The 27066-nt window shown below is 42.4% G+C and overlaps 1 protein-coding gene across 5 annotated transcripts in view; it reads left to right on the top strand.

Moving 5' to 3' along the window:
• TRPM3 (transient receptor potential cation channel subfamily M member 3) overlaps nt 1-27066 on the top strand; it is a 636037-nt gene that overhangs the window by 553208 nt on the left and 55763 nt on the right. For 3 of the 5 annotated variants that reach the window (XM_073345156.1, XM_073345160.1, XM_073345158.1), the window contains exons 12-18: nt 1132-1182; nt 13219-13254; nt 13404-13544; nt 15762-15791; nt 18086-18375; nt 19190-19418; nt 22064-22231. In XM_073345156.1, coding sequence (XP_073201257.1) covers nt 1132-1182; nt 13219-13254; nt 13404-13544; nt 15762-15791; nt 18086-18375; nt 19190-19418; nt 22064-22231 — 945 coding nt within the window. The remainder of the gene's footprint in view (nt 1-1131; nt 1183-13218; nt 13255-13403; nt 13545-15761; nt 15792-18085; nt 18376-19189; nt 19419-22063; nt 22232-27066) is intronic. The other 2 variants (XM_073345157.1, XM_073345159.1) reach the window with 1 other exon arrangement.

A 27066-nucleotide genomic window follows, 5' to 3' on the forward strand; every position in this document is an offset into this window, starting at 1 on the left:
CCACACTGGCACTCTGTTTCTGCTCCCACCTACAGCTCCTCTCTCAGCTCCTAGAACCACAGCATCCTCTTTGCAACTCAGCCCTATGGCTAGGTCATCATCTGTGTTTCCCTCTTCCGGGGGGGCATATCTCCGTCCAACTGTCCAGCCTCTTCTCCAGTAGCAAGTTGGGGGGGACACGGTCCCACCCACTACTCCAGACCCAAACCCAGGGACTCTGTAAATAACAGCCTCCTGCTTCTCCCCTGTAACCTCCATCAATGCTACTCTATTTCCCTGGGCCACTTCCCCATGGCCACACACCTTCTTTGCCCTCACATCCGGGCACTCTGCAGCTCAGTCCTAGCAGCAAGCCAGGAGCTCCCTCTCACTCCCCCGTCCCTAGCAGCTGTTCTGTCCAAGGTACTTAGAGTTCTCTCAGCCCTTCAGGGACACTGGCTTTATTCCATGGGCTCCCAGCAGCCACTGACCCTACTCTGTCTTGCTGGTCTCTTTTATTTGAGCCAGTTGGGCCTGGATTGGTTGCTCCCTGCAACTCCTCCCTGATTGGCTGTGCTTCATGCAGCCTCTCTGGGCTGCTCAGAGGACTCACCTCCATTGCTCCTTCTGGGGCAGGGCATGATTAACCCCTTGTATGCCTGTGTGGATTAGGTACCCCATCACAGGCTGTCACATTATGGGCCTCAGGGGCATATATTACAAAATTTACTTGTGGCCAGAAGTTAAAGTGTCTCCAAATATCAAACCCTAAAAGATTTGACTCAGCTCATACACGTAATAGAAAAACTAGTATCTATTGCTGCCCTTAAGCCAAAGGTACAGACCTGCTCTTTGACTGGCTTGTTCTTTGACTGTCTAACCTGGGACATGTCTATTAACTGAGAAGAGAGAGCCTGAGAATTTTCTGAAGGATGTTGGACAAAGCTATGCTGTTGTAGTTTATTTGAAAAGAATGGATAAATTTGTGTGACTGAAGTGCTACTGATTATTCGAGGAGTGCATATGTATGTTTGGTTGACTGGTTAACCAGGAAAACTACATGAATGGAGCATATTCCAGATTTTACATTTGATCTCCTACGTGGCTTCCGTATAAGGAAAAAATATTTGCTTCTTTATCTGTCATTTACAGAGACATGGACCATCCAACACTTTGTATCATCTAGTGAGGGATGTCAAAAAGGTAAGAGTCCAATAGACGGTAGGTTGGAGGTAATGTCATGATTGCTTCTCGTAATTAGAAACAGTCTCTGTTTTGCATGAGCTTTCAGAGCATTCTCTTGTTCCTTCCCCTCTCCCCATCTGTCCACCATGCCATTTCAGACTGCATTGTTTGTTTGTATTGAATCTGAAACTCTTGCACACAATGCACAATTAACAAGTTACTGGGCTTGCTGTCTCAGTGGTTTTAGATGCTTTGGATACAGCGCTTTTGCTAGTGGAATTATAGGCTTTTTCATGCCATGTGGATTTATGCTGTTATCTGTATTTTTCCAGACCCACGACTATTTTGGAAGCTAATGTCCATGTTGTCAGTCAATCCCTGAGACTGTAATAGATCTATATATATTTTTTCTGCTCAATCCTAGTCCACTGCAACATTTCCAGTTTCATCTTCTATGATATACTATAAAAGCTGTAAAGTCCTCCATCACAAACAGCATAGAAAAAGGAATAGTGCAATAAAGCAAGAAGACAGCTTGTCTCTCCCCCATTATCAGAATTTCAAGTGAGTTTCAGGCATCTTGAAATATAAAGGTCCCAATGGGGTGAAACCAATCCACTTTCTTTAGCAGTATCTTTGGGGGGGAAATTGTTATGCACCAGAAATAAATGAAAAACCAGTATCTTCTATGCAGATGATTCAAGCAGGGCATTGTGACCCTGTGCTGACCCCATCACCTTTAATTTTCTTTCAAAGGGTGTGTGAACTGCAGACATTCTCAGTGTACACTGGGGTGTCTACATTTCTTGTGCCTCCAGAAGGTATATGCTTTCAAGGGGACTTTCTGTGTACAGATTAACTAGTTAAATAATAGAGGGAAGAAGGAGGGAGAATTTTTGTCAGAGCACAAATCAAATTTGTGGTGTTCCTTTCATCAGTGAAAGCTAGACGGGGTTAATAGGGTTCTGGTACAACAGACATTTAGGGACTTCTAAACATCACAGTGTAACTAACGGCTGATGTTTGATGCAATGCTACTATATTAAATAATGTTATTTAATAATTATATTAAAAATATTTTGGGTGGGCAGGCCACAGCCCCATTGGTTCTACCACACCCAGATAAAAGCAGCTAATGGGTCTGTATGCAATTGTATTAAAGGATCAAAGCAGTGAAACCATCCCACCCCAGAATCTGATCTTACTTACCCCATTTTAGCCCCATTCATTTCAGTGGTGTTACATAGGAATTACAGTGGTGTAATGGAAAGCAATCAGAGACCTTCCAACCCTTCCCCCCCTTTATTTAAATTATTCATGATGCCCCTTCTCCACCTCTTTCCTCCCACCCCTTGGTCTTTGGCTATAAATGTAATGGTAAAAGGGTCATTTGTATATGAGGCAGAAGAAGGGCTAGTTGCAGTGTCCTGCATTGCTTTCTGAAGGAGCTGAATAAAAGTGGACCTTAGGGGCTATTGCCTTTCATGGAGGTACGATGCTTCGTTTCTGGAGGGAACCTCTTTTCAGTCACCCAATGGAGCTGTGATAGCAATAGCAGCAGCCTGGGAAAAAGCCTCACAGGTCATCTCTTCTGCTTCATACAGGTGTAACAATGTCTGGCACTGAGTGGGAAGGCAGAATTAGGATTGAAATAACAGACAGGCATGGACAGTACATAATAAACAAGTTGGCAAGAGTCTATTACTGGGGTTTCCCAACATAGAAACAAAAGAAAGCAAAAGCTTGAAAATTGATTAGAAATATTTGAAGAGGTTTGGGTCATTTTAGTTTTGTTGAGAAGGGGTCTACAGTATCATCTGTAGAATAGACAGCATTAACTAATATACAAGTGTCAATGAGAAAATAGGAAATGCCTGCAACATAATTGGAATTGTTCGCATGCATAAATCCCTTGGATGGAGCACCGTACTCCGGTAAAGCCTGAGTGCAACGAGGCTGCCTGCTTCTCTGTACTTTCTCTGTGGGGCACAAGCCAGTGGTACATTTTTGTTAGTAGACATGTGATCCTTTTTGTGTCTTTAAATGTTTGGCATGATTATCATCTGTCTTTTAGATTAAACAGATTCCATTTCAAGTTCCTGGGTCTCCTCTTTCTAACATCCTTCTTCAGAAGGAAAGCATTTCAAGTGTCAAAAGGTTGCGTTATAATAAGGGTAATTAGAACATTGTTTACCATGGTTTCCCAGGGCCTCCAGTCCGAGAGGCGTTTTTAAAGGAGTCTTATAGTGAAAAATTAAGTGTTTCGTAAGCACTTTATATAAACGGAAGACTTTTTCATAAAGCAGTAAGAAACTAAAAGATTTTTAATATATTTTAACAATATGTATCCCTGGTGATTAACAAAATTTGCAAGGTATTGGAATTTTTCCTAAAATGTATCCTGTTGAGGTTTATGTTGTTTTGTTTTTCCTCGTGTAGAATCTTTCTTTCTTTCTTTAACACCTGTCTTTACGTTGAGAAAATGTATGCTCTAACTGGAATACAGCTAATGGCTTAGAATACAAACAGTCCATCAGCAACCATCCGCTAGTGCTCATCAGAAATATGCCCCATTATGGCCTATTCTTTTCATTTTGTCAATGATGAAAAATACCTATGCCATGCTGACTGATATCTGACATTGTACCACAGTCCTGCACCTGAGCAATCAAATCCCTTACTAGTCAATCGATCAGTCAGGAGATTTGACACGAATTTCAGTGCAAACACATTCTTGAAAAAAGCCTCTCAGTGGAACATAGCATTATTTGATAGTGAAATGGTTCACTATGCATGACAGAGGCAGATTGGTGTGTTGAAGCTAGTCTTTTAGTTGAGATAAATTTTGAAGCCAGATAGTTAAACTTTCCATCGTAATGGCAGTCTCTAAAAATATAAACACCAAAGAGATTTAAAATCGGTCACCTCATCCTGGTACTTCCAGGACTAGCACAAAATATATGCATTTTATTTCATAGATAGAATAATTTGTAAATGTTCTACTGTAAAATGTGAATTGTTTACCATCTTCTGTATCTTGGCAAATTACAGAATAAAAATAACTGCTTGAAAAAGGAAACATGAAAACAATGCTGAAATTGCCATAGTATATTAAAATGTATCGCCCTAAATCTCTAAGGTTTTTCCTTTGATTTAAGAGATATTCATGGTTTACAGGAGTTCTCATAGTACTATTGGGATTCCCTTTAGAGCAAACTATTATGCACTGGGAAGTTACATTGCCACAGTCTTATTTATGGAAGCTTGTATTTGTTTTGTGCATTCTGATTCACATTCTCCTGAGAGTTTCCAAATATTGTTGTGGAGATTGTTACCTCAATATAGCTGTTTACAGTGTAGCCCTAAGAAAAAAAGCTAAACGAATTACAGCCGCACTCAGGGTTTGAATTCTAAATGTATCAATTAACAAAGAGAATACTCTCTCCTTTCTAATTACTGTGGGTTATGGAGAACTGTGTCCCACTCCCACTTTTGATCCCCTTAGTTCAGCCACTACGAGTAAAGCTAATTCTGTTTGCCTTATTCACATACACAGCCTCACTGATGTCAAAGAGACCTCTGTAAAGGCGAACAGAATTTGTCCCACAGTGGTTACTTTCATCACACTGTTCAGATGATACTCTTAAAATAAACAGCCGGAAAAAATGGAGTTGAATGTGTCTTGACATTATTTTTGTGGGCAGAGATTGCCCTCTACTGGTCACTTTTTAAAAAAAATAAATAAGATTCTGCCCTACCTTTGGACCCTATTCGTGCAAAGTCCTGCAGATCAGCAGGTCCGTATTTTTCATTTGTTTATTCTTAATTAATAGATGTTCATCCTGCTCATTAGTTATATATACATTCAAATTTCACTGCTCTTAGTTCTAGAGACAGTTTCTGGATTCCTGTGTTACAGGGAACTGTGAAGCATAGTTTTTTCACCAGTCAGTATTTGTGAAATACTATTGAACTCTTAGTATAGAAAATGAGAACTGGTCATTATTTGTTACAAATAAAAACAGTTCTGAAATAGTGAAAGGAATGCCACTGATACGTTAGAATTTGAGAGGGGAAGAATAGTGCATTCGTGTCATAAAACTTACTTCAGGATCATTGCAGACTATTCGTACCATTGGCTCAAACTGTCCTCTCTCATACCTGTGCTGTGTAGGTAGGTTCCATGCTGTCTGAGGATCAAGGGTTGTGGGCAGCTTGCATCATTCTGCTGCCACTACAGCCAGACTTGGGGTATGAACTGAGCCTTATTATTAATCAGTTTATTTGCTGCAGCTTCTGCTACAATAGTCACGAGCACTGACTTAAGCATAATGTGTAGTTGACAATGTAAATAATTATAATACATCCTAGAATATTTACAATAGCTTAATGAAACCTAATATTGCCCATTACAGTTAAAAACAGGGAGCTGTTTCATATCTACTACAGAATGGACATATTTGCTATGTGGGCCTGATCCTACAAACACTCTGGCACATGGGTAACTTTTCTTTCCCATTGACTTCAATGAGACTATTCGCTACATAAAATTATTCCCATGCTTTACAGGATTGAGCCCTGTGTATGTATTATAGAATGTGTGCTTTTGCTATTGTTTTACAAGGTTTCTTCAGCAAAGTGTCCATTGATAATTAAATTGACTGAAATTTTCAAAACTGTCTAAGGGGATTTAGGCACATCTTCCATTAAAGTACAGGTAAATGTATTGGAAGATGTCTAAATCCTGTAGGTTGCTTTGAAAATCTGTATTATATGATAAAGTATTTAGTTCAACATTGTAATATAAATATTTATATATTATATAAATATATGCTATTGGATATTATATATTGTGTTTATTTAAATTGCATCGAGATAACTAATATTTACCACTTAACATGTTTCTATGGCAGAACATTCATTTATTGAGGTGTCCAAAACTGCTCCCATTGAAGTCAATGGGAGATGGGTAAAGAGATGCAATTCTCATTAACTTCAATAATAGTTGCTCCCATTTCTGCAAGGGAATGAATTTGAACCTTTCCCTTTAGAACGGTCATAAAGCGGCTCTACATAAGTCTCCTATATGGCACTTTGTCATTGGTTCCTGCTCACATGTGATCACAAAGAGAAGGCTAGAGCCTGCAGTCCTTACTCAGGTAAAACTCACATTGGCTCAAACATTCTGGACCGAGAGAACCATTTTTAAAAAGCCAATAATTTTAATTTTTCTTCTTTTAATGAGACAATGTTCATTTTCATTAGAATACTCAGAACACAAACATGTTACCGGTTATGATCACATGGATAGATCATGCCTTTCGTAAGGAGCAGTGCAGAGCCACTGTGTAGTTTCTGTTATCAGTGCTGACCCCTTAAGACTTCCTTCTGGTGTAAACACACCGTTTCCCAGACCTCCAGCCATGCTGGACATTCTGGTCACAATTTAACTTTCAGAGCAAATGGTAGGTGTAGCACAGAACACAGACAGACATTGCACCAAATTCTAACACATTATTGATCTTTCTTTAACAGCATGAGAAATACACAGATCTATACAAAAATAATAAACCCTACATGCATTTCCCTACCTCAGTTTTCTCATCACCTCAGAGCATTCTTTGGCCTGAGGTCAGGGCTGTCTGGAGCCATCCAGGATCTTTCATAATCACAGTGCATGGCTTAGATTATGAAACATGGAGCCTTCTCTCCGACACTTGCCTCCTCAGATCTTGGATGATCCATTTACTTCCCCTCTCCTGCCCAAACTTCCTGCAACTGTCTTTCTGAGGGTTTTTCCCCCCTGTGAACCGTTTTACAACCTTCCAGTCCTTCTGTCAGGTGACTCCTGGATCAGCCTCCTTAGGTGACCCCAGACTCCTACCAGGTGACCTCGTTGCCAGGCAGCCTCTCCCCTGAGCCTCTCCTCCTCTTCTGTGTGGGAGCCTGCCTATTATCTACGATGTTTATATTTGAATGGAGGCTCATCTTAAGTTAATGACCCTCTATTGTCCGTCCTGTATCACTACACCTTGGAATTTCAGTCCAACATGGAGGCAGAGAGACCATGGAGAAGGCAACTAGTCCTCATTTTTAAAATAGAGTTGGTAGTTTGGCAAAGATACATAGAGTTCAGAATCTCACAAGAATTTATAAATTGTACACAAAGATTCTTAAAATCATCACAATCTGTCCCGCGGAGTGTTTTATAATGTATGCTTTATTAATCTAAATCAAATAAATACATCTGCACAGAAGTCAGGCAGATGTACAGAACCTCTACAGACCTGTCTGCAGAAAATTCCCAAAGCAAAAAAGGAGGAGTATTCATAAAATTAATTATTTTGAATTAATAACCCAGGTGTAATAGTACTAAGAAAAGTACAGATTAACTACAGTCCATGCTGTGTATCATTATAGCAAACATGATGGTTTTACTTGACAGGTTTCAGAGTAACAGCCGTGTTAGTCTGTATTCGCAAAAAGAAAAGGAGTACTTGTTGCACCTTAGAGACTAACCAATTTATTTGGGCATAAGCTTTCGTGAGCTACAGCTCACTTCATCGGATGCATACTGTGGAAAGTGTAGAAGATCTTTTTATACACACAAAGCATGAAAAAATACCTCCCCCCCACCCCACTCTCCTGCTGGTAATAGCTTATCTAAAGTGATCACTCTCCTTACAATGTGTATGATAATCAAGTTGGGCCATTTCCAGCACAAATCTAGGTTTTCTGCTCCCCCCCCCCCACACACACACACACAAACCCACTTTCCTGTTGGTAATAGCTTATCTAAAGTGATCACTCTCCTTACAATGTGTATGATAATCAAGGTGGGCCATTTCCAGCACAAATCCAGGGTTTAACAAGAACGTCTGGGGGGGATGGGGGAGGTGTAAGGAAAAAACAAGGAGAAATAGGTTACCTTGCATAATGACTTAGCCACTCCCAGTCTCTATTCAAGCCTAAGTTAATTGTATCCAATTTGCAAATGAATTCCAATTCAACAGTCTCTCGCTGGAGTCTGGTTCTGAAGTTTTTTTGTTGTGATATCGCAACTTTCACGTCTGTAATCGCGTAACCAGAGAGATTGAAGTGTTCTCTGACTGGTTTATGAATGTTCTAATTCTTGACATCTGATTTGTGTCCATTTATTCTTTTATGTAGAGACTGTCCAGTTTGACCAATGTACATGGCAGAGGGGCATTGCTGGCACATGATGGCATATATCACATTGGTGGATGTGCAGGTGAACAAGCCTCTGACTCGTTGTGGCTCGATAGTGTGGCTGACGTTATTAGGCCCTGTGATGGTGTCCCCTGAATAGATATGTGGGCACGGTTGGCAACGGGCTTTGTTGCAAAGATAGGTTCCCGGGTTAGTGATTCTTTTGTTGTGTGGTATGTGGTTGCTGGTGAGTATTTGCTTCAGGTTGGGGGGCTGTCTGTAGGCAAGGACTGGCCTGTCTCCCAAGATTTGTGAGATTGTTGAGTCATCCTTCAGGATAGGTTGTAGATCCTTAATAATGCGTTGGAGGGGTTTTAGTTGGGGGCTGAAGGTGACGGCTAGTGGCGTTCTGTTATTTTCTTTGTTAGGCCCGTCCTGTAGTAGGTGACTTCTGGGAACTCTTCTGGCTCTATCAATCTGTTTCTTCACTTCCGCAGGTGGGTATTGTAGTTGTAAGAATGCTTGATAGAGATCTTGTAGGTGTTTGTCTCTGTCTGAGGGGTTGGAGCAAATGCGGTTGTATCGCAGAGCTTGGCTGTAGACAATGGATCGTGTGGTGTGGTCAGGGTGAAAGCTGGAGGCATGTAGGTAGGAATAGCGGTCAGTAGGTTTCCGGTATAGGGTGGTGTTTATGTGACCATCGTTTATTAGCACTGTAGTGTCCAGGAAGTGGATCTCTTGTGTGGACTGGACCAGGCTGAGGTTGATGGTGGGATGGAAATAGTTGAAATCATGGTGGAATTCCTCAAGGGCTCCTTTTCCATGGGTCCAGATGATGATGTCATCCATATAGCACAAGTAGAGTAGGGGCGTTAGGGGACGAGAGCTGAGGAAGCGTTGTTCTAAGTCAGCCATAAAAATGTTGGCATACTGTGGGGCCATGCGGGTACCCATAGCAGTGCCGCTGATTTGAAGGTATACATTGTCCCCAAATGTAAAATAGTTATGGGTAAGGACAAAGTCACAAAGTTCAGCCACCAGGTTATCCGTGATATTATTGGGGATAGTGTTCTTGATGGCTTGTAGTCCATCTTTGTGTGGAATGTTGGTGTAGAGGGCTTCTACATCTATAGTGGCCAGGATGGTGTTATCAGGAAGATCACCAATGGATTGTAGTTTCCTCAGGAAGTCAGTGGTGTCTCGAAGGTAGCTGGGAGGGCTGGTAGCGTAGGGCCTGAGGAGGGAGTCTACATAGCCAGACAATCCTGCAGTCAGGGTGCCAATGCCTGAGATGATGGGGTGCCCAGGATTTCCAGGTTTATGGATCTTGGGTAGTAGACAGAATATCCAAGGTCGGGGTTCCAGGGGTGTGTGTGTGCGGATTTGATCTTGTGCTTTTTCAGGGAGTTTCTTGAGCAAATGCTGTAGTTTCTTTTGGTAACTCTCAGTGGGATCAGAGGGTAATGGCTTGTAGAAAGTGGTGTTGGAGAGCTGCCGAGCAGCCTCTTGTTCATATTCTGACCTATTCATGATGGCAACAGCACCTCCTTTGTCAGCCTTTTTGATTATGATGTCAGAGTTGTTTCTGAGGCTGTGGATGGCATTGTGTTCTGCACGGCTGACGTTGTGGGGCAAGTGATGCTGCTTTTCCACAATTTCAGCCCGTGCATGTCGGCGGAAGCACTCTATGTAGAAGTCCAGTCTGCTGTCTCGACCTTCAGGAGGAGTCCACCTAGAATCCTTCTTTTTGTAGTGTTGGTAGGGAAGTCTCTGTGGGTTAGGTCCTGGACACCACAGTGCTAATAAACAATGGTCACATAAACACCACCCTATACCGGAAACCTACTGACCGTTATTCCTACCTACATGCCTCCAGCTTTCACCCTGACCACACCACACGATCCATTGTCTACAGCCAAGCTCTGCGATACAACCGCATTTGCTCCAACCCCTCAGACAGAGACAAACACCTACAAGATCTCTATCAAGCATTCTTACAACTACAGTACCCACCTGCGGAAGTGAAGAAACAGAATGATAGAGCCAGAAGAGTTCCCAGAAGTCACCTACGGACAGGCCTAACAAAGAAAATAACAGAACGCCACTAGCCGTCACCTTCAGCCCCCAACTAAAACCCCTCCAACGCATTATTAAGGATCTACAACCTATCCTGAAGGATGACCCAACACTCTCACAAATCTTGGGAGACAGGCCAGTCCTTGCCTACAGACAACCCCCCAACCTGAAGCAAATACTCACCAGCAACCACATACCACACAACAGAACCACTAACCCAGGAACCTATCTTTGCAACAAAACCCATTGCCAACTGTGCCCATATATTCAGGGGACACCATCACAGGACCTAATAACATCAGCCACACTATCAGAGGCTAGTTCACCTGCACATCCACCAATGTGATATATGCCATCATGTGCCAGCAATGCCCCTCTGCCATGTACGTTGGTCAAACTGGACAGTCTCTAAGTAAAAGAATAAATGGACACAAATCAGATGTCAAGAATTATAACATTCATAAACCAGTCGGAGAACACTTCAATCTCTCTGACCACACGATTAGAGACATGAAAGTTGCAATATTACAAAAAAAAACTTCAAAACCAGACTCCAGCGAGAGACTGTTGAATTGGAATTCATTTGCAAATTGGATACAATTAACTTAGGCTTGAATAGAGACTGGGAGTGGCTAAGTCATTATGCAAGGTAAACTATTTCCCCTTGTTTTTTCCTACCCCGCCCCCCAGACGTTCTTGTTAAACCCTGGATTTGTGCTGGAAATGGCCCACCTTGATTATCATACACATTGTAAGGAGAGTGATCACTTTAGATAAGCTATTACCAGCAGGAGAGTGAGGTGAGGAGAGGTATTTTTTCATGCTTTGTGTGTATAAAAAGATCTTCTACACTTTCCACAGTATGCATCCGATGAAGTGAGCTGTAGCTCACGAAAGCTTATGCTCAAATAAATTGGTTAGTCTCTAAGGTGCCACAAGTACTCCTTTTGGTTTTACTTGAGTACATTAAATAGTAGTATTAAGGTAACAATTGCAATTTTGCTGCCTGATTTTAGTTTTACTATAAAAGCTCTCATTGTATTATAGCATATTTTTTCTCCTGGGATACCGTGCTATTTTTATGGATTGGCTAATTGATCTCTTAGGCTTAATTCCATGTCCAATTAACCCAGAATTGTCATGTTTCCTATGAGATACAGACAGACTGTAGCTAATCTGGAGTTTTCTTAATATTATCATCAGAGTTGGGCAAATTATTCATAATGACAAATTTTATGAATTATGCCCCTTTTCTGTTTGTGAATTGTTCACAGGAAGAGGTCTGTATAAAAAAGCCAAATATTTTTGCGTGGAGGTATCCCTTACTTAGTCCCTGACTGCCCCTCTACTCTGTGAGTGCACCAAAGCTTTGTCTTCAGAGTTCCCCTATGGAGACAGAGAAAGGCCAAATGCCAGCTTTGTGGGACTGTCCTTCCATCTCTGGAATTTTCCAAGAACTCTTGCATGGGAGAACTGTGAGGGCACTGATCTGTGGGATTTTGATGGTGGGGTCTAGTGAACAAAGGTGTGGAAGAGAGGACCTGTCGTTCTCCATGCCATTGTTCTGTTCTGTTCTAATCTATGTATACTCTTATACCATGCTCATCACAGTAGTATCTGAGTGGAGCTCACTTTACATGCAGAGCAGAGAGAACTGTTTTAAGGTCTGATTTCACAGCTTCACATGCAGTAAGCTGCATGGAACTCATGACCTTCAGGTCATTATTAGCAGCATTGATAATAGGGAGTAGAAGGGAATGGACCAGGGAGCACACAAAGTTGGAGCCATAAATATTCTGTATATTTGTTGTCGCCCTTTTCCATTTAAACTTAAAGGTGCTTGATGATGGCATGGGAAATTAATATGAATTTATTCCAGTACCAGGAAGGGTAAGAAACAGTGGAGCAATGGGTCAGAACTGGTTTTTCAGCTCAACAGCACCCAGAGTCCCAGAGGTTATCTAGGACATCAAGGGGTCATTTTTCAAAGCAGTGTATGACAAAGGAGCTGAGTCGCCCATATTGGCATTAATGAGAGTTGTGTAGCAATAACCCTGTGCTGAAAACTTACACTTTAAACTATCTTAAAATAAAATGCATCAAGTCCACAAGAGGGCAGTGTGTTAAAATCATTGGGCTTATATATTTGCTCCTAAAACTCAAGATAAAACAGAACTAGATAAGGATCAGAATTACTTGATGCTCACCACATTCCTGGCCTATGTATGTAAAGCAAAGAAAATAGGCACTTTATGAGCCAGTTTAATGTTTTCTACAAAGCAGATGATGACATACCTCCTTGGCTCCAAAAAGTTTTTTAAAAGACTCTTTTCAAGCAAAAGAGATTTAAGTCGACATTTAAGTGGACACACCTTGCTAATGAAACTTTTTTCCCCTTCCTTTTATTTGATGAGTACTATCTATTAAATAATGCAATGTAGGGAAGAAACATGCTTCTAGGAAATAGAGATCACAACTGAGGAGCTGCAAAACCTCTGTTTGCAAATGATATAGAGCTGCCTTCAAAATGGACTGACAGAGAAGGCAGCCCAAATGGTGCCAGTGCAAACATATTCAGCCAAAGATGTTGTGAGCAGATTGTGTGGAAAACATGCCTCACAGAGGGACTAGAGTTCAGCAAGTGTGCTTGACTTTAGGAAAATGATTGGGCCTCACACTTTTTGTTCTGCAGTGGTGTTTCTTGTTTCCCCCAGCAGAAGAAATTGAGTACTGTTTTCTGACATTATTATCTTCTGTTACTACCAAGGATTACTGCACATTCTTATTTACTTATGTCTTCTTTCCAAGCGAGAATATCCAGGTTTCGGTTGGATCTATTTTAAGGTGAATTAATTAACCAGCATAATACATTCCTATGTTTCTTAACTAATTGTGTTTGTTTTACTCTAATATAGTTAGAGGAAACATTGAATGGTATCTGTACTAATCAGCTTTGTCTCTTTGTTTCTTTTCCTTTTTCTTTAATTGGATAGGGTAACCTACCTCCGGATTACAGGATAAGTCTGATTGATATTGGCCTGGTGATTGAGTATCTGATGGGAGGAGCTTATCGCTGCAACTACACCCGAAAACGGTTCAGAACCCTCTACCACAACTTGTTTGGACCCAAGAGGGTAAGGACTTGGTATTTTTTTACCAGGAGTACTGCGATTCTGACGTCAGGCCCACCAAGAGCGATTCCGGGCCCCAGGGTAGAACAGTCAATGGGCCCCCATGGACATGGTCCGCTTGACATTTTTGCGGTGCTGTGCCTGTGCTGGCTGATGCCCAGCGAGCTGCCAGCTGCACTGGTGGTGCCTAGCAAGCTGGTGGGAGTGCTCTTCCGGCATGGCCAGGGCTTCCACATGCCCGCCAAGTAGGGTTGCCAACTGTCTAATCACACAACCCCAAAGACCCATGCCCCGCTCCACTCCTTACCTGAGACCACGCCCCTGTCCTGCCCCTTCTCTGAGGCCCCGCCCCCTGCTCACTCCATTCTCCTCCCTCCCCCACCCTCACTCACTTTCACCAGACTGGGGCAAGTGGTTGCAGTGTGGGAGGGGGTGCAGGGTGCGGGCTCTGGGAGGGAGTTTGGGTGCAGGAGAGGGTGTGGGGTGCGGGAGGGGGTCAGGGGGTCAGTGCTTACCTCTGGCGGCTCCCAAAACCAACCAGCACACCCCTCTGGCTGTGGCTTCTAGGTGGGGGACCCAGGGGGTCTCTGCATGCCACAGCCCGCAGGTACCTTCCCCGCAGCTCCCATTGGCCGCAGTTGCTGGCCAATGGGACATGCGGAGTCCGCACTCGGGACGGGGGCAGCGTGTGGAGACCCTCTTCCGAGGGGTCGCAGGGACGTGCCAGCTGCTTCTGGGAGTGGCACAGAGCAAGGCCAGGTAGGAAGCCTGCCTTAGTCCAACTGCACTGCTGGCAGCAGCCAGGGGCCCTGGGCCCCTTTAAATTGCCCGGGCCCCTAGGCAATTGCCCCTTTTGGTTCCCCCTGTCAACGGGCCTGTCTGATGTGGTAACAACAAAAAGGTGCTGGGAGTCAATTCAGTGAGGTGCTGAATTTTGGTAGTTTTCTTCACATCGTAGAAGCTATCAGAAGAATCAATACATGGCATGTCATTTGCTGCTAAGATCCAGCTGGTGTTGGCCTGAGTTTAGGATAAAGATTGTTACTGGGTTCTAGTTTTTTAAAAAGCAACAAATCTCTCTACTGATCAGCAGTTCATTATGATCAGGGTTTTGTGCATAGCAGAGCAGCTTCCTCACTGCGACCTAGTGAAAGTCAGCTCTTGACACAAGCTATTTTATGGGCTGGATGCAGAAATTATTAGGTGAGGTTCTTTGGCCTGTGTTTTGCAGTAGGGCAGACTAGATGATCATCATGGTCCCTTCTGACCCTAAAATCTATGAATATGAATCTGGGAATGGTTCTGATACAAAGCCTTATGAAGGCAATGAGTGTCTTTCCATTGACTTTCATGGGCTTTGGATCAGCCCCTGTAATAGGTAGTATGCTGGAGTTAGACTGAAAAAAAAATTGAATTGAGAGAGAGAGAGAGAAATTTCCCTGGTATGTGCTGAACCCTTTGTAAGTGGCATGGAGATTTTAGAGCAGGAAAAATCATAACTCGAAATGGGCTTTCATGGGCTTAATCCTGTACCCCTTGAGGCAAGGAGTGCAGGTTCAAGGCACAATTTTGTATTTTTTGATGTTATACTGCTGTGAATCTGGAGTAATTCTTCAGTCTTTATAAACAAAATGTTGTTTATTCTTGTATGTATTTTTTGTATTTTTTTTTTTTTTTGGCCAATTCCACCCTGGGTATGGCTGTTCTGTCATTTTATTTTATTTATTTATTTTTAAAGTAGCAAAATGCACTCTTTTGTCTGCAGAGAAATGCTCCCTTCTCTCAGCCACTCAGTAGAAGAACTGTATAAATTAAGGTCTTTTAAACCTTGGGCTAGATCCTTGGTCCCTTTGAATTGCTGAAGCAGTGCAAAAAAGGGCCGTATATCGCTCTATGAGGAGATGGGAGAATCCCTGAGAGATATGCAGGGCCAGCAGTATGCCCTCTCTTTTGCAACTTCTTGTTAGGGGGGTTGTCAGGTGAAAGGTACATGTCCAGAATGCTAATGAACTCCAAAGATCGTCAACGGATGGAATGGCCTCTTAGTGTCTGTTGCCATCCAGCACAAATTAGAGCTGCTGTAACTTATGGTAGGGGCCAAACTTATGCCAGGAATCTTGGGGGAGGGGGGATAACTAGGATTATATAATTTTGTTTAAAATGTTATTGGTATGGATAGGTTATATAATGGTTTTTTTTTTAAACTCTTTTTTTGTACAGCCAAAAGCCCTGAAACTTCTGGGAATGGAGGTAGGTGACATGTGATAAATCTTAATGTTAAATTCTCTTCCCTTTCTCACCAAACAAGTTCATCAGCATTATACTATGTGAGACTTGTAATTAATATATTTTAAAAGTTCCACAGATTTAGAATGAGAAGTTAATCACACACAAGGCTGTACGTTCTACCAAGGTAAATTGTTTATATAAACGCAAATAGAAAATCAGTTTCTCAGTATGCTTCCCCATAGACAAACTAAAAAAAAAAAAAGTGTCGGGGGGGAGTAAATCCTGCTATACTCCAGGTCTCTGTTGGTGAAATCAGTACATATAGTTTGAAATAGTACAGTCTATTTGAAACCAGTATCCCAATCCAGCAACTATAAAAATAAAAAGCTGTCAGAGAGGGCAAACAAATATAGTATATGATGCCCAATTCCCATTGACGTGGCTGAGGCTTTTGACTTTTTCTTTTCCCTTTGTAGAAAAGGTTAGGGGCAATTGTTTGGGGTGCAGGGAAGCACAAAATCCTACTTTGCCACTCCAGAATCTATAAATAGCAACTATATGCCTCGCTGTCCTCAGCCAAATACCTGCTACCACATCCGACGGCAATGGACAGATTATCACATTACATGAATGTTTCTGCTAAAATAGGGTCAGATGCACATACTGTTACTCATACTGAGTAGTGCCTTGCTCCACAAATAGTCCTGTTTACTTCAGTGGAACTAAATGGGGGAGAAGGTACTACTTAATGTGAGTGAGGGTATCAGAATCCGGCCCATGCCCATCAGGGAATTTGTTAACAATTAGATTGTTGTTTTAAAGTTTCAGAGTGTGCACAATACTTAGTTGAATGTGAGTGGTTTGCACTTCTCAGAGCAGTTGTTTCAGGCTGTCTGCAGACTCAGAAAACCATCACTGCACTGTTTCATGTTTTTCTCATATATTGAAGGTTTTCTTTGCAACTATATGGGATAGAAGCCTCTCTCTTTTTTTTTTTAATTAAAACTTCAATTCTGGGGCATAATTCTGTGTCAAGTAGTTGATTTCTGTAGCAATTTCTGTGGCAACCTAATCATGGAAAATATGGAGCACTGAGTATAGTTTTAAAAAATTATTTTACATGCTATTTAGTCTGTGATTTTCAAAAACCCTCCACTTTGTCCTGTCCGCACTCCCAATGACATCCATGGGAGCACTTTCACAAATCCCAGCCTTAATTATTTTGTAAATATCATTGGTTTATAATTGTCACTGTTATGATCACTTTTTAACTATATTTAATTGTAAACAATATTAAAATAAAGATTTTTCAGAAGTAAAATATCTTTACTTCGGAACCTGAGCTGAGATAAAATGGAGGGCATTAGTGTAGCAAAATGTCAGTGTTTTATCCAGTCTTCAATAACCCTCTAATGCTGTGCACTGGAACTTCAGAGAGCTGAGATTTTGTATAAGTTTCACTTTGCTGCTCATACAAGGATCAAAGTTCAGCGCATGCAGTCTGGGAACAGAAGAACAAAGGAAAGTTATAGGACAAGATGAGAGGAAGGAAATAAACAGGAGAGACAAGCAAGAAGGAATAACATGGAATTGGAGGGGAAAAGGGGAGAAGAAAGGACACAGAATTGAGGGAGTGGGATAGTATGTGAGGAGAGATAGGTTAACCCACTGGTAAGATCAGGATGGAAGATCACTAAGAATGAGACAGAAGTGGGGAAAGGACAAAACAATACCATGCTACCATCTTTTGATGAAGCATCCTCCAGCCTCTCTCTTGTCGTCCTCTCTAATGTAGTTAGAATGGAAAGAGGTGAATGTATCCACCCCAATGAGATTTAAAAAACTCAGAGGTAAATGAACAAACCAAACGCTTTAATGTAAGGGTGGCTTTCCCAGGAGTGACCTGGGCATGTTCTGATAGTGCTTTGCAGTGCCACAGGGAGAGGGCCAGGTTAGATTGACATTCCCAGACTCCCATTTCCCACCAGGCAGGAGCTGGGAGTGTTGAATCATTGTTTCATATGCATCACATTTATTCTGTGAATTATTTTTTTCAGTGAATGTGAAATTAGTTATGTAAGTTTGCGTAAGGAGGAGGAGTGGGAAGCAGCAGAAATTCTCCTCCTAGAAACTCAGAACGTGGGCTGGTCACAGTGAATAATTGGTCAGTCTAATTAGCAATTAAAAGAAAGTAAGTTACATGAACATGTGTGTGGCTTTGGTGAGGGAGTCAGCTTTCTCGTGTCGTGTCTCCTGTATTCAGTGTAAACGATTCACATTATTCCCTAGAACCACACTTTCTCCTTGTTTGGCAGGATGATGTCCCTTTGCGAAGAGGAAGGAAGACCACAAAGAAACGAGAAGAAGAAGTGGACATTGATTTGGACGATCCTGAGATTAACCATTTCCCTTTCCCCTTCCATGAGCTGATGGTGTGGGCTGTGCTGATGAAGCGTCAGAAGATGGCCCTCTTCTTCTGGCAGCATGGGGAGGAGGCTATGGCTAAGGCTCTGGTGGCCTGTAAACTCTGCAAAGCCATGGCCCACGAGGCATCAGAAAATGACATGGTGGATGACATATCCCAGGAGCTGAACCACAACTCCAGGTTGATTGCCTTTCATGCATACTTTCTGGAGAGTAGCAAAGAGAGGCTGCTGAAACTGCCAGTAATCAGCTTAGGAGTGGCTTGCTTTAACTGCTAAAGATGTAGGGAAAATGCTGTCCCCTCAAAGCCAAAGGAGTGGCTTTTGGGGCGCACCTGTGCTAACAGAGCCCTTCTAAAAACTGTGCTAACAGTGCAACTTCTGAAATGGATAGAACAGGAGCCAAAAAGGTGAATGAAGCCTCTATACTGACTCTATGCTTTCCTCCATCTTGAGGCCACCAAAGCCTGAATGTGATTCTTCTGAGTCACTTTTCCCATCCCAATGAAATACAGTTCAAAATCTACTGAAGTAGTATCCAGGTGCAGGAAGTAACTAATCAGGAGATCAGACTAGATCATCATCATAATCCCTTCTGGTCTTAATCAAAGACCAACAGGAATTTGAACAATTTTTGGACACTGGTTAATAAAGTCTCCCCTTCAAGGGTACTTGACCATGAGTTCATGAACAAGCAATGGGGGCCTGGACTGCCTAACAGCAGATAGACAATGGGCTTCAAAGAGACAACAGCAAGCAGGCAGGCAGGTGGGAGCAGATGTCTGGGAGTGGAGGGTACTCAGTACTTCTAAATCAGGATATTTATTTAAGTGCCTAAGTTTAGGCGCTCAGGTTTGAAAACGTGGGCCTCCATGTTCAGCCAGCATTGCAACTGCATTTCATGGAGTGTGATGCAGCTCTTGCAGGAGCTGTCATTAACAGTGTACTTTCCGCAAAGCAGACACTGCTGGCTAATGAGAGTGCCCTCTGTTGCAGGGATTTCGGCCAGCTAGCGGTGGAGCTGTTGGACCAATCATATAAGCAGGATGAGCAGCTGGCAATGAAACTGCTGACCTATGAGCTGAAGAACTGGAGTAACGCCACGTGCCTGCAGCTCGCGGTGGCAGCCAAGCACCGAGATTTCATTGCTCACACTTGCAGCCAAATGCTGCTCACAGACATGTGGATGGGCCGGCTCCGGATGCGCAAAAATTCAGGTCTAAAGGTCAGCACTGCCTTCGTATCAATTAAGAGCAAGAGCTCTGAGGGATGGCGATGGGGCTGACACCAACTCAGCAACAGCTAGATGTACTAATAAACTAATTGCATGGTCCTGTGTTATTTATAGCGACATGACACAGTGTTCATCCCTGCTGGCCCAAATCCTGAGCACCTTACTCAGCCCTTTGTCAAAACTCTCTCCAAGATCAGCAGGACAGTTACTGGCATAGAGACTGAGCAAGGACTTCAGGATGTCTCTCTAACTGCAGGCTTCGGGATTTGGCCGTATTTTAAAAAAAAATCAATTAATAAATTAAAAGGGGGCGTGAGTGAATTTATTACTAATGAAAGGTGCTGAACTGACAACCCTGGAGAATGATCCTCAGAACAAGCAAATGGAGCAGCAGTGCAAATACCCCTGCAGTCCCGTGTCAAGCTGCCTCCTACCTGACCTGGACAGACCACCCCTAGGGGATGTGGGGGATAATTCAGTCAAGCCCATTTCACATTTAATTTCTCTAGTAAGACAGCCAGGGAGAGTGGGGTTTTCTGACAGGCATTTCTGTCCAAGAGGAACTGAGCTATAGTGCATTCACCTTCACCACAGTATTCACTAGTCAGACCAAGAATTGCCATTTTTAATTGTGTTTTGTGGTGATATTCCCTGACAGGGGCATTCCCTTGCCTGTATCAGGTTTACATGTGAAAATCGACACTTGTTCTGGCTGTTCTATTATGCTGCAAAAGCATGTGTCTGAGAAAATAATTATGAACAGCACAGATATAAATATATCATTATCCCACTGGAGCTAATGCACTATCAGTAAGAAATGAGTGTCAGTGGCTAATAAGATTCTTATCTCACTTGTGTCAGCTCTGCATGAGTACCTTTCTTTTTAAAACTAGGACTGTTCTTACATTTTGGAAACTCCTTTCTCTTAGCCATATGTTTTCTGAATCTATCTGTGCCCTGATCCCCTTGCTCTCCCTGGGGGGCCTGACCCTCTTGCAAACCTGACTTCTGAGATGTTCCAGTTGTTCATTACTCAGTAGATCTTGCTTACTGTAGTGTAGTGGATCTATCCATTTTCCCCCTCTATGCCTTGTCCTTTACAGCACGTATCTCTTCAGTCACACAGCAGACTCCTGGCCGTATCCTTTGCATGATAAGTACCTCAAGGTGATAAATTCCATTTTCCTTTCAGTTTGTCCCAACAGCAGCTCCTCCCAACTGTCCACACTCAGTTTATTGTTCACTCTATTCTGCTTTATTCCATAAACCTTTATCCTTTAACTCTCCCTCCCTGAAGCAACTCTCTTTAGGCAAAAGAGAGAACAGCATAGACTTTTTATGCACCTTAATGGATTATATGGCAGTGGGGGGGGGGGGGGGGTTGTACTTTAAAAGCAGGGCAGCTCCAGTCCAGAGACCTGGAATGACCTCTGCAATGCACTAGTAGGCACCAGTAGACAAAGCAGGAATGTTCTCCCTCATGGGATGGAAATATACACTCCCCACATATGCCAACAGGCCTACTGAATAATGTCATTGGCATTACTGAAGTTAAATTCATTGGAGATATGTATACAATGATTTTTCCATGAAATGCTGGCAAAAATCAAGCTTTGGTGTGTGTGTGTATGTGGTTACAAATGGGCCTAAACCATGGTGGGCTTGATTCCACACAACCCAGGTATAGAGTGATGCATGTATAAGCAGAAGGTAAAATTGATGTGAATCACAAGACAGCGAATACAGGAGAATATGACCTCACATTGACAGGAGCAGTGCTGCAGGGCTGCTAAGTTACAGGAGTGAATACCTAAGCACATAAGTTGCTTACTTTTAAGTCTGTCTCCTCAGACTCACTCATGCCATTGTCCTGACCTATTCTACCCTATTCTACTTGCAAGTAAGGGAGCACAGGGAACTTACTAAACCCTGATCTACATAACTACATTTCGTTGACCTAGCTGTGTCAAAAATATCACACCCCTTCCCCACATAGCTAAGTCAACAACCTCCCTAGTGTAGATGTAACTATGCCAACAGAAGAATGCTTTCGTTGGCATAGCTAATGTCTTTTGGGGAGGCAGAATTACCATCCTGGCTAAACTCCTTCTGTTGGTTTATGCTGTGTCTCCACTAGTGGGCTCTGCCAGCACAGGCTCTGTACTGTAGACACTGCCTAACACTTACTGCAGGGGACTATGTCTATTGCCTAATGTTTCTTGTGTGTCACATGAACACTGGAACACTCTACTGTGCAATGTGCAAGACTTTTCAGGTTCAAGGTTCAATGCTTTTGTGGGTCCGCCTACTACGTAGTATGGTAATATTTTGTAGTGTTCTAGCTTGTAACAATATGTATGAGATGAGCAGTTTAGGGATAAATAAATTATTCAGTACAATGAGTTAGCCATATAACTTCTATTAACATTGCAAGTCATGCTATGCTTAGTTTCCCCACAGTCCTCTGAAAACATAATTTCAAATGACAGATTTCCAGGTGCCATTGAAACTTACACACTGGAATGTTTGATTTCCAGATTCCCCAAGGGGCTTGTTCCATTTGATACTAAGATACCACCATAATCATAACCTGTTAATTGAGATTATTATTATTATTATCATTATTATTGCTTTAGGTAATTCTAGGAATTCTACTTCCTCCTTCAATTCTCAGCTTGGAGTTCAAGAACAAAGACGACATGCCTTACATGTCTCAGGCCCATGAGATCCATCTACAAGAGAAGGAGCCAGAGGAACCAGAAAAACCAGTAAAGGAAAAGGAAGAGGAGGACATGGAACTCACAGTAAGAGCAAACAATACAAAAGCCAGCCTAAATGCTGTCAATTTACTATTCCCACCTCTACAGGGACTGCAGACTAGAATGTCCAAGTTTAGTGAATAAACGCTTCCAAAAATCCTCTTTCCTCAGCGGGACTCAGTACTTATGTTACAATGCTGAATCACCAAATTTGCCTCTTTGAGTTCTGGTGTTGCCTCAGTGCATGACAATACTGCATCATCACGTTGTGATGTGACGTCATGTATTGACCAACGGCAACGTGGCATTGTCTGAAATAAATGTAACAGACTTGCAGGATTCAGAACACACCCAAGAATGTCAGGATGAGTGGCCTGGATGAGACTGAGCACTTGTCTTTCGTGTGTTCAGAAGGCAGGGAGAATGGAAGTTCCCAAAGCTTGGATGGAGACTGGAGGTTTTTTCCTTTTTATCTGTTCTCATTCAGCAGAAATTAGTGTGCTGGTATGTCTACTGCTATGATATGGAAATCTGTCTAATCAGAATTTCACCTCTTTGAATCCCTCACTCAACCCTTTCTCACATTGGTAATTACTTACTAGTATACATGTGGAAGTACTTAGAAAGGATTGCACATTCTAGCCCTGAGTAATAACAGGAGTTCGGTGGGGAGGTTACATTTGATTGTGTTCTTCTGTTTTTTTTATAATGAATATTTTATTTGCTTCATTTAAAATGTTAGAATTGCACAATGTAACCCTGAATGAATAATTTATACCACAAAAGGACCCAAACAGTTGAAATTCCGATGATTAGACAAATCTCCACAGTTTCTTGTTTGTATCAAGCTTCATGAGCATTTTTTATTTGGCCAAGGTAGGGGGAAAATTGCAAATCCCATCATCAGAGAGCTTTGAAGGGCTTTAAACCCACCCTAGTCCTCCAGGGCCAAGATGCAACTGAGACACATCAGTAAAAAAAGAAAAGGGTTCTTTCTGGTTAATTTTTTTAAAAAACAGCCTATTTCCCACAGGCAAACAGCAGGCGCTGCCCCCAGGACCCAGTCTGCAGGCAGGCAGAAGGACCTGCCTACAGGACCCAATATGCAGGCAAGCGGAAGAACCGGTCCACAAGACCTGCCTACAGGACCTATTTGCAGGCAAGAACCTGGCCATTGGAAAAGACCAGATGCCAGCATAGCATTTGATGGGCTGTTTTCCACTCATTAGCTATTAATTACAATTAATTATTGCTGGCTTCTGCTCAATTCATGAAGTGCTTATTCAAATCCAATAAGCGCTTCACACAGTGCCATGTTGATGGCATTGGGTAAAAATATGGCGATGAGGTAAATACCATGATCTCTCTGTGAACATCCCGGCTCTCTGTTTCTTGTCTCCAATACTACATTTCCCTTTAAAAACCTTCTGATTCCCACTACAAAAGCACTATATGCTGAATGATATATTCTTGTTTCCAGGCCTTAGGATTTAAGCTTTCCTTCCTCTCTCCTCTCAGCCTTCTGATAGTCCTATGGCTCTCTCCTTTGACTGACCCCGCCCCCCTACTCCCTGATATGCAGCACACACACCACTGATAACCCAGTTCAGGGAGAATGACTACAGCCTTCTCTACAAAAAGCAGGAGCAGGGGGACCTAGCTGATCGCATGGAGTCCAGCAGCTCTTGTAATATGGTCTTGGGCCCTCTGCTGCGGAATTCAAATGTTTTTTATATGTCCTTGAGTTGTGAGCTATAGAACACCCAACTAATTAATTTTGCATCAGTCAACAGCAGGGAAGCTGCTGGGCCCCACAGTGGAGATGTAGGAGATTTGCAGAGAATGGGACCTTTCTGGATAATAGTTTCAGAAGAAAGACGACATCCGTGTCATGAGGCTGTTATAGTTAGTCCTTTCCCAGGCTTGACAAGAAGTGACATTTTTTAATTATAAAAAATAGTTTGGTTTCAATTTTGGGTGAAAGTTATGCATTGGTTCTTATTTTATCTGAACTGCTTAACCCCTGGGACAGGAGGACCCCAGAAAGATTACTCAAAAAGCTCTTTCATGAAGACCTTTTTTTGATCACACTTGATATTTAGGGTACATTTTAAACAGTCTGAGAGTTAATAAATTATTAATAGATGTTTTCATAAACCGGTTAATTGTTATAGAGACCAACAATTTGCTTGTAACCATAATTTGTAACCATCTACAGTCTTATCACTGTCCATAACACACACTACTCAGGTTTGTAGAGTGCTTATAATGTCTATTAATTCTTTATAAGTGTATCTTGAATATAAAGTTGCCCTCCTTTTTTTAAATGGCTAGTAGTCCAACTCTGTGAATTGATTATTATAGAATAGGGTGTGTTCTATGTTTTCTGTGCTGCCCCAGAAGACGGGGGGGACTTTACCACCACCCTGTGGTGCACGAAAAGGATTGTGTTACAGCCTTGGCTTACACTTATGCAAAATGGGTGTAAATCGCTACCATTCTGATCTGATAGCATTTTCCACCCAATTTGCACTCGTTCTGCACAAGAGTAAATGACCACACAAAGTGCAAAAGCAGGGAAATAAAGCCAATGTGTGTGACTCGGCATGTGTTTACACTGCTTTTTAACAGCTTTTTGTTTGGTAGTACCCAGAGGGACAGTTATATCAGGAGAGGGGAATTGAGGGCTTGTCCACATGGTGCAGCAGTGCACAATACAGGAGTGTTATTTCTAAAGTACACTAATGTGTTGCACCCTGCTGGTGTGCACTAAAGGTTCCCTACTGTGCTTTAATGTAGTGTCATTTGAAATAGTATTTCATTAGGGAACCTTTAGTATGCATCTGCAGGGTCCACACAGATCAATTAATGTGCCTAAGAAATCACACCCTCATAGTGTCCATTACCCTAGCCAATAGACAAGCCCTAAGTTATCACCCATAGTATGCTGAATTTATACATTGTAAATTACTTGTTACTCACTTTTGCTTTTTAAATTTCTAACAGGTGCATGGGAGTGCCAGGCACAAACCCCATTAACACTTTGGTGATAGGCAACAGGATTTCCTGATATAACATGCCCACAAGAACACATTTGCTAGAGCTCCTCTTTCATCATTGCAACCCCAGCACCAAAAGGGTTAACAAGTTGTCACGGTTCCTCCCCCACTCTGAACTCTAGGGTACAGATGTGGGGACCTGCATGAAAAACCTCCTAAGCTTATCTTTACCAGCTTAGGTCAAAACTTCCCCAAGGTACAAAATATTACCCCCGTTATCCTTGGACTGGCCGCTACCACCACCAAACTAATACTGGTTACTGGGGAAGAGCTGTTTGGACGCGTCCTTCCCCCCAAAATACTTCCCAAAACCTTGCACCCCACTTCCTGGACAAGGTTTGGTAAAAAGCCTCACCAATTTGCCTAGGTGACTACAGACCCAGACCCTTGGATCTTAAGAACAATGAACAATCCTCCCAACACTTGCACCCCCCCTTTCCTGGGAAATGTTGGATAAAAAGCCTCACCAATTTGCATAGGTGACCACAGACCCAAACCCTTGGATCTGAGAACAATGAAAAAGCATTCAGTGTTTTACAAGAAGACTTTTAATAAAAAATAGAAGTAAATAGAAATAAAGAAATCCCCCCTGTAAAATCAGGATGGTAGATATCTTACAGGGTAATTAGATTCAAAAACATAGAGAACCCCTCTAGGCAAAACCTTAAGTTACAAAAAAGATACACAGACAGAAATAGTTATTCTATTCAGCACAATTCTTTTCTCAGCCATTTAAAGAAATCATAATCTAACACATACCTAGCTAGATTACTTACTAAAAGTTCTAAGACTCCATTCCTGTTCTGTCCCCGGCCAAGACGACTACAGACAGACACACAAACCCCTTTGTTTCTCTCCCTCCTCCCAGCTTTTGAAAGTATCTTGTCTCCTCATTGGTCATTTTGGTCAGGTGCCAGCGAGGTTACCTTTAGCTTCTTAACCCTTTACAGGTGAGAGGAGCTTTCCCCTGGCCAGGAGGGATTTCAAAGGGGTTTACCCTTCCCTTTATATTTATGACACGCCCCCCAAATCTCAGCTAGGGTGAAACACTGGCTGGGATTTCTTCCTGGAGCTCTAGGAAAACAGAGTTAATAAGACACATGCATCTCTAAATATACTACCAAGTACATAAAGACTAACAATATTTTCCACATCTCAAGGACGATTTTAACCAGTTGATTCTGGGAAACTTTCACGGGAGAGTGCATCAGCCACTTTGTTAGAAGCTCCTGAGATGTGTTGGATGTCGAAATCAAAATCTTGGAGAGCTAAACTCCACCGAAGAAGTTTTCTGTTAGTTTCTTTGACGGTGTGAAGCCACTTTAGTGCAGCATGGTCGGTTTGCAGGTGGAAACGCCGTCCCCAAACATATGGGCGTAGCTTTTCCAGAGCGTAGACAATGGCATAACATTCTTTTTCAGTGACTGACCAGTTGCTTTCCCTCTCAGACAGTTTTTTGCTGAGAAACACTACAGGGTGGAATTCTTGATCAGGTCCTTTCTGCATTAAAACTGCTCCCACACCACACTCGGATGCATCTGTGGTTACTAGGAACGGTTTGTCAAAGTCTGGGGCCCTTAGTACAGGGTGAGACATGAGTGTCGCTTTAAGCTTGTTAAAGGCCTTCTGACACTTTCCGGTCCACTGAACAGCATTTGGCTGTTTCTTTTTGGTTAGGTCTGTCAGTGGGGCAGCGATTTGGCTGTAGTGCGGTACAAATCGTCTGTAATAACCGGCCAAGCCTAAGAAGGATTGAACCTGTTTCTTTGACTTTGGGACAGGCCACTTTTGGATAGCATCCACTTTGGCCTGTAGGGGGCT

The sequence above is a fragment of the Lepidochelys kempii genome, chromosome 5 (genome assembly GCF_965140265.1).
Source record: "Lepidochelys kempii isolate rLepKem1 chromosome 5, rLepKem1.hap2, whole genome shotgun sequence".
Taxonomy (NCBI): Eukaryota; Metazoa; Chordata; order Testudines; family Cheloniidae; genus Lepidochelys; species Lepidochelys kempii.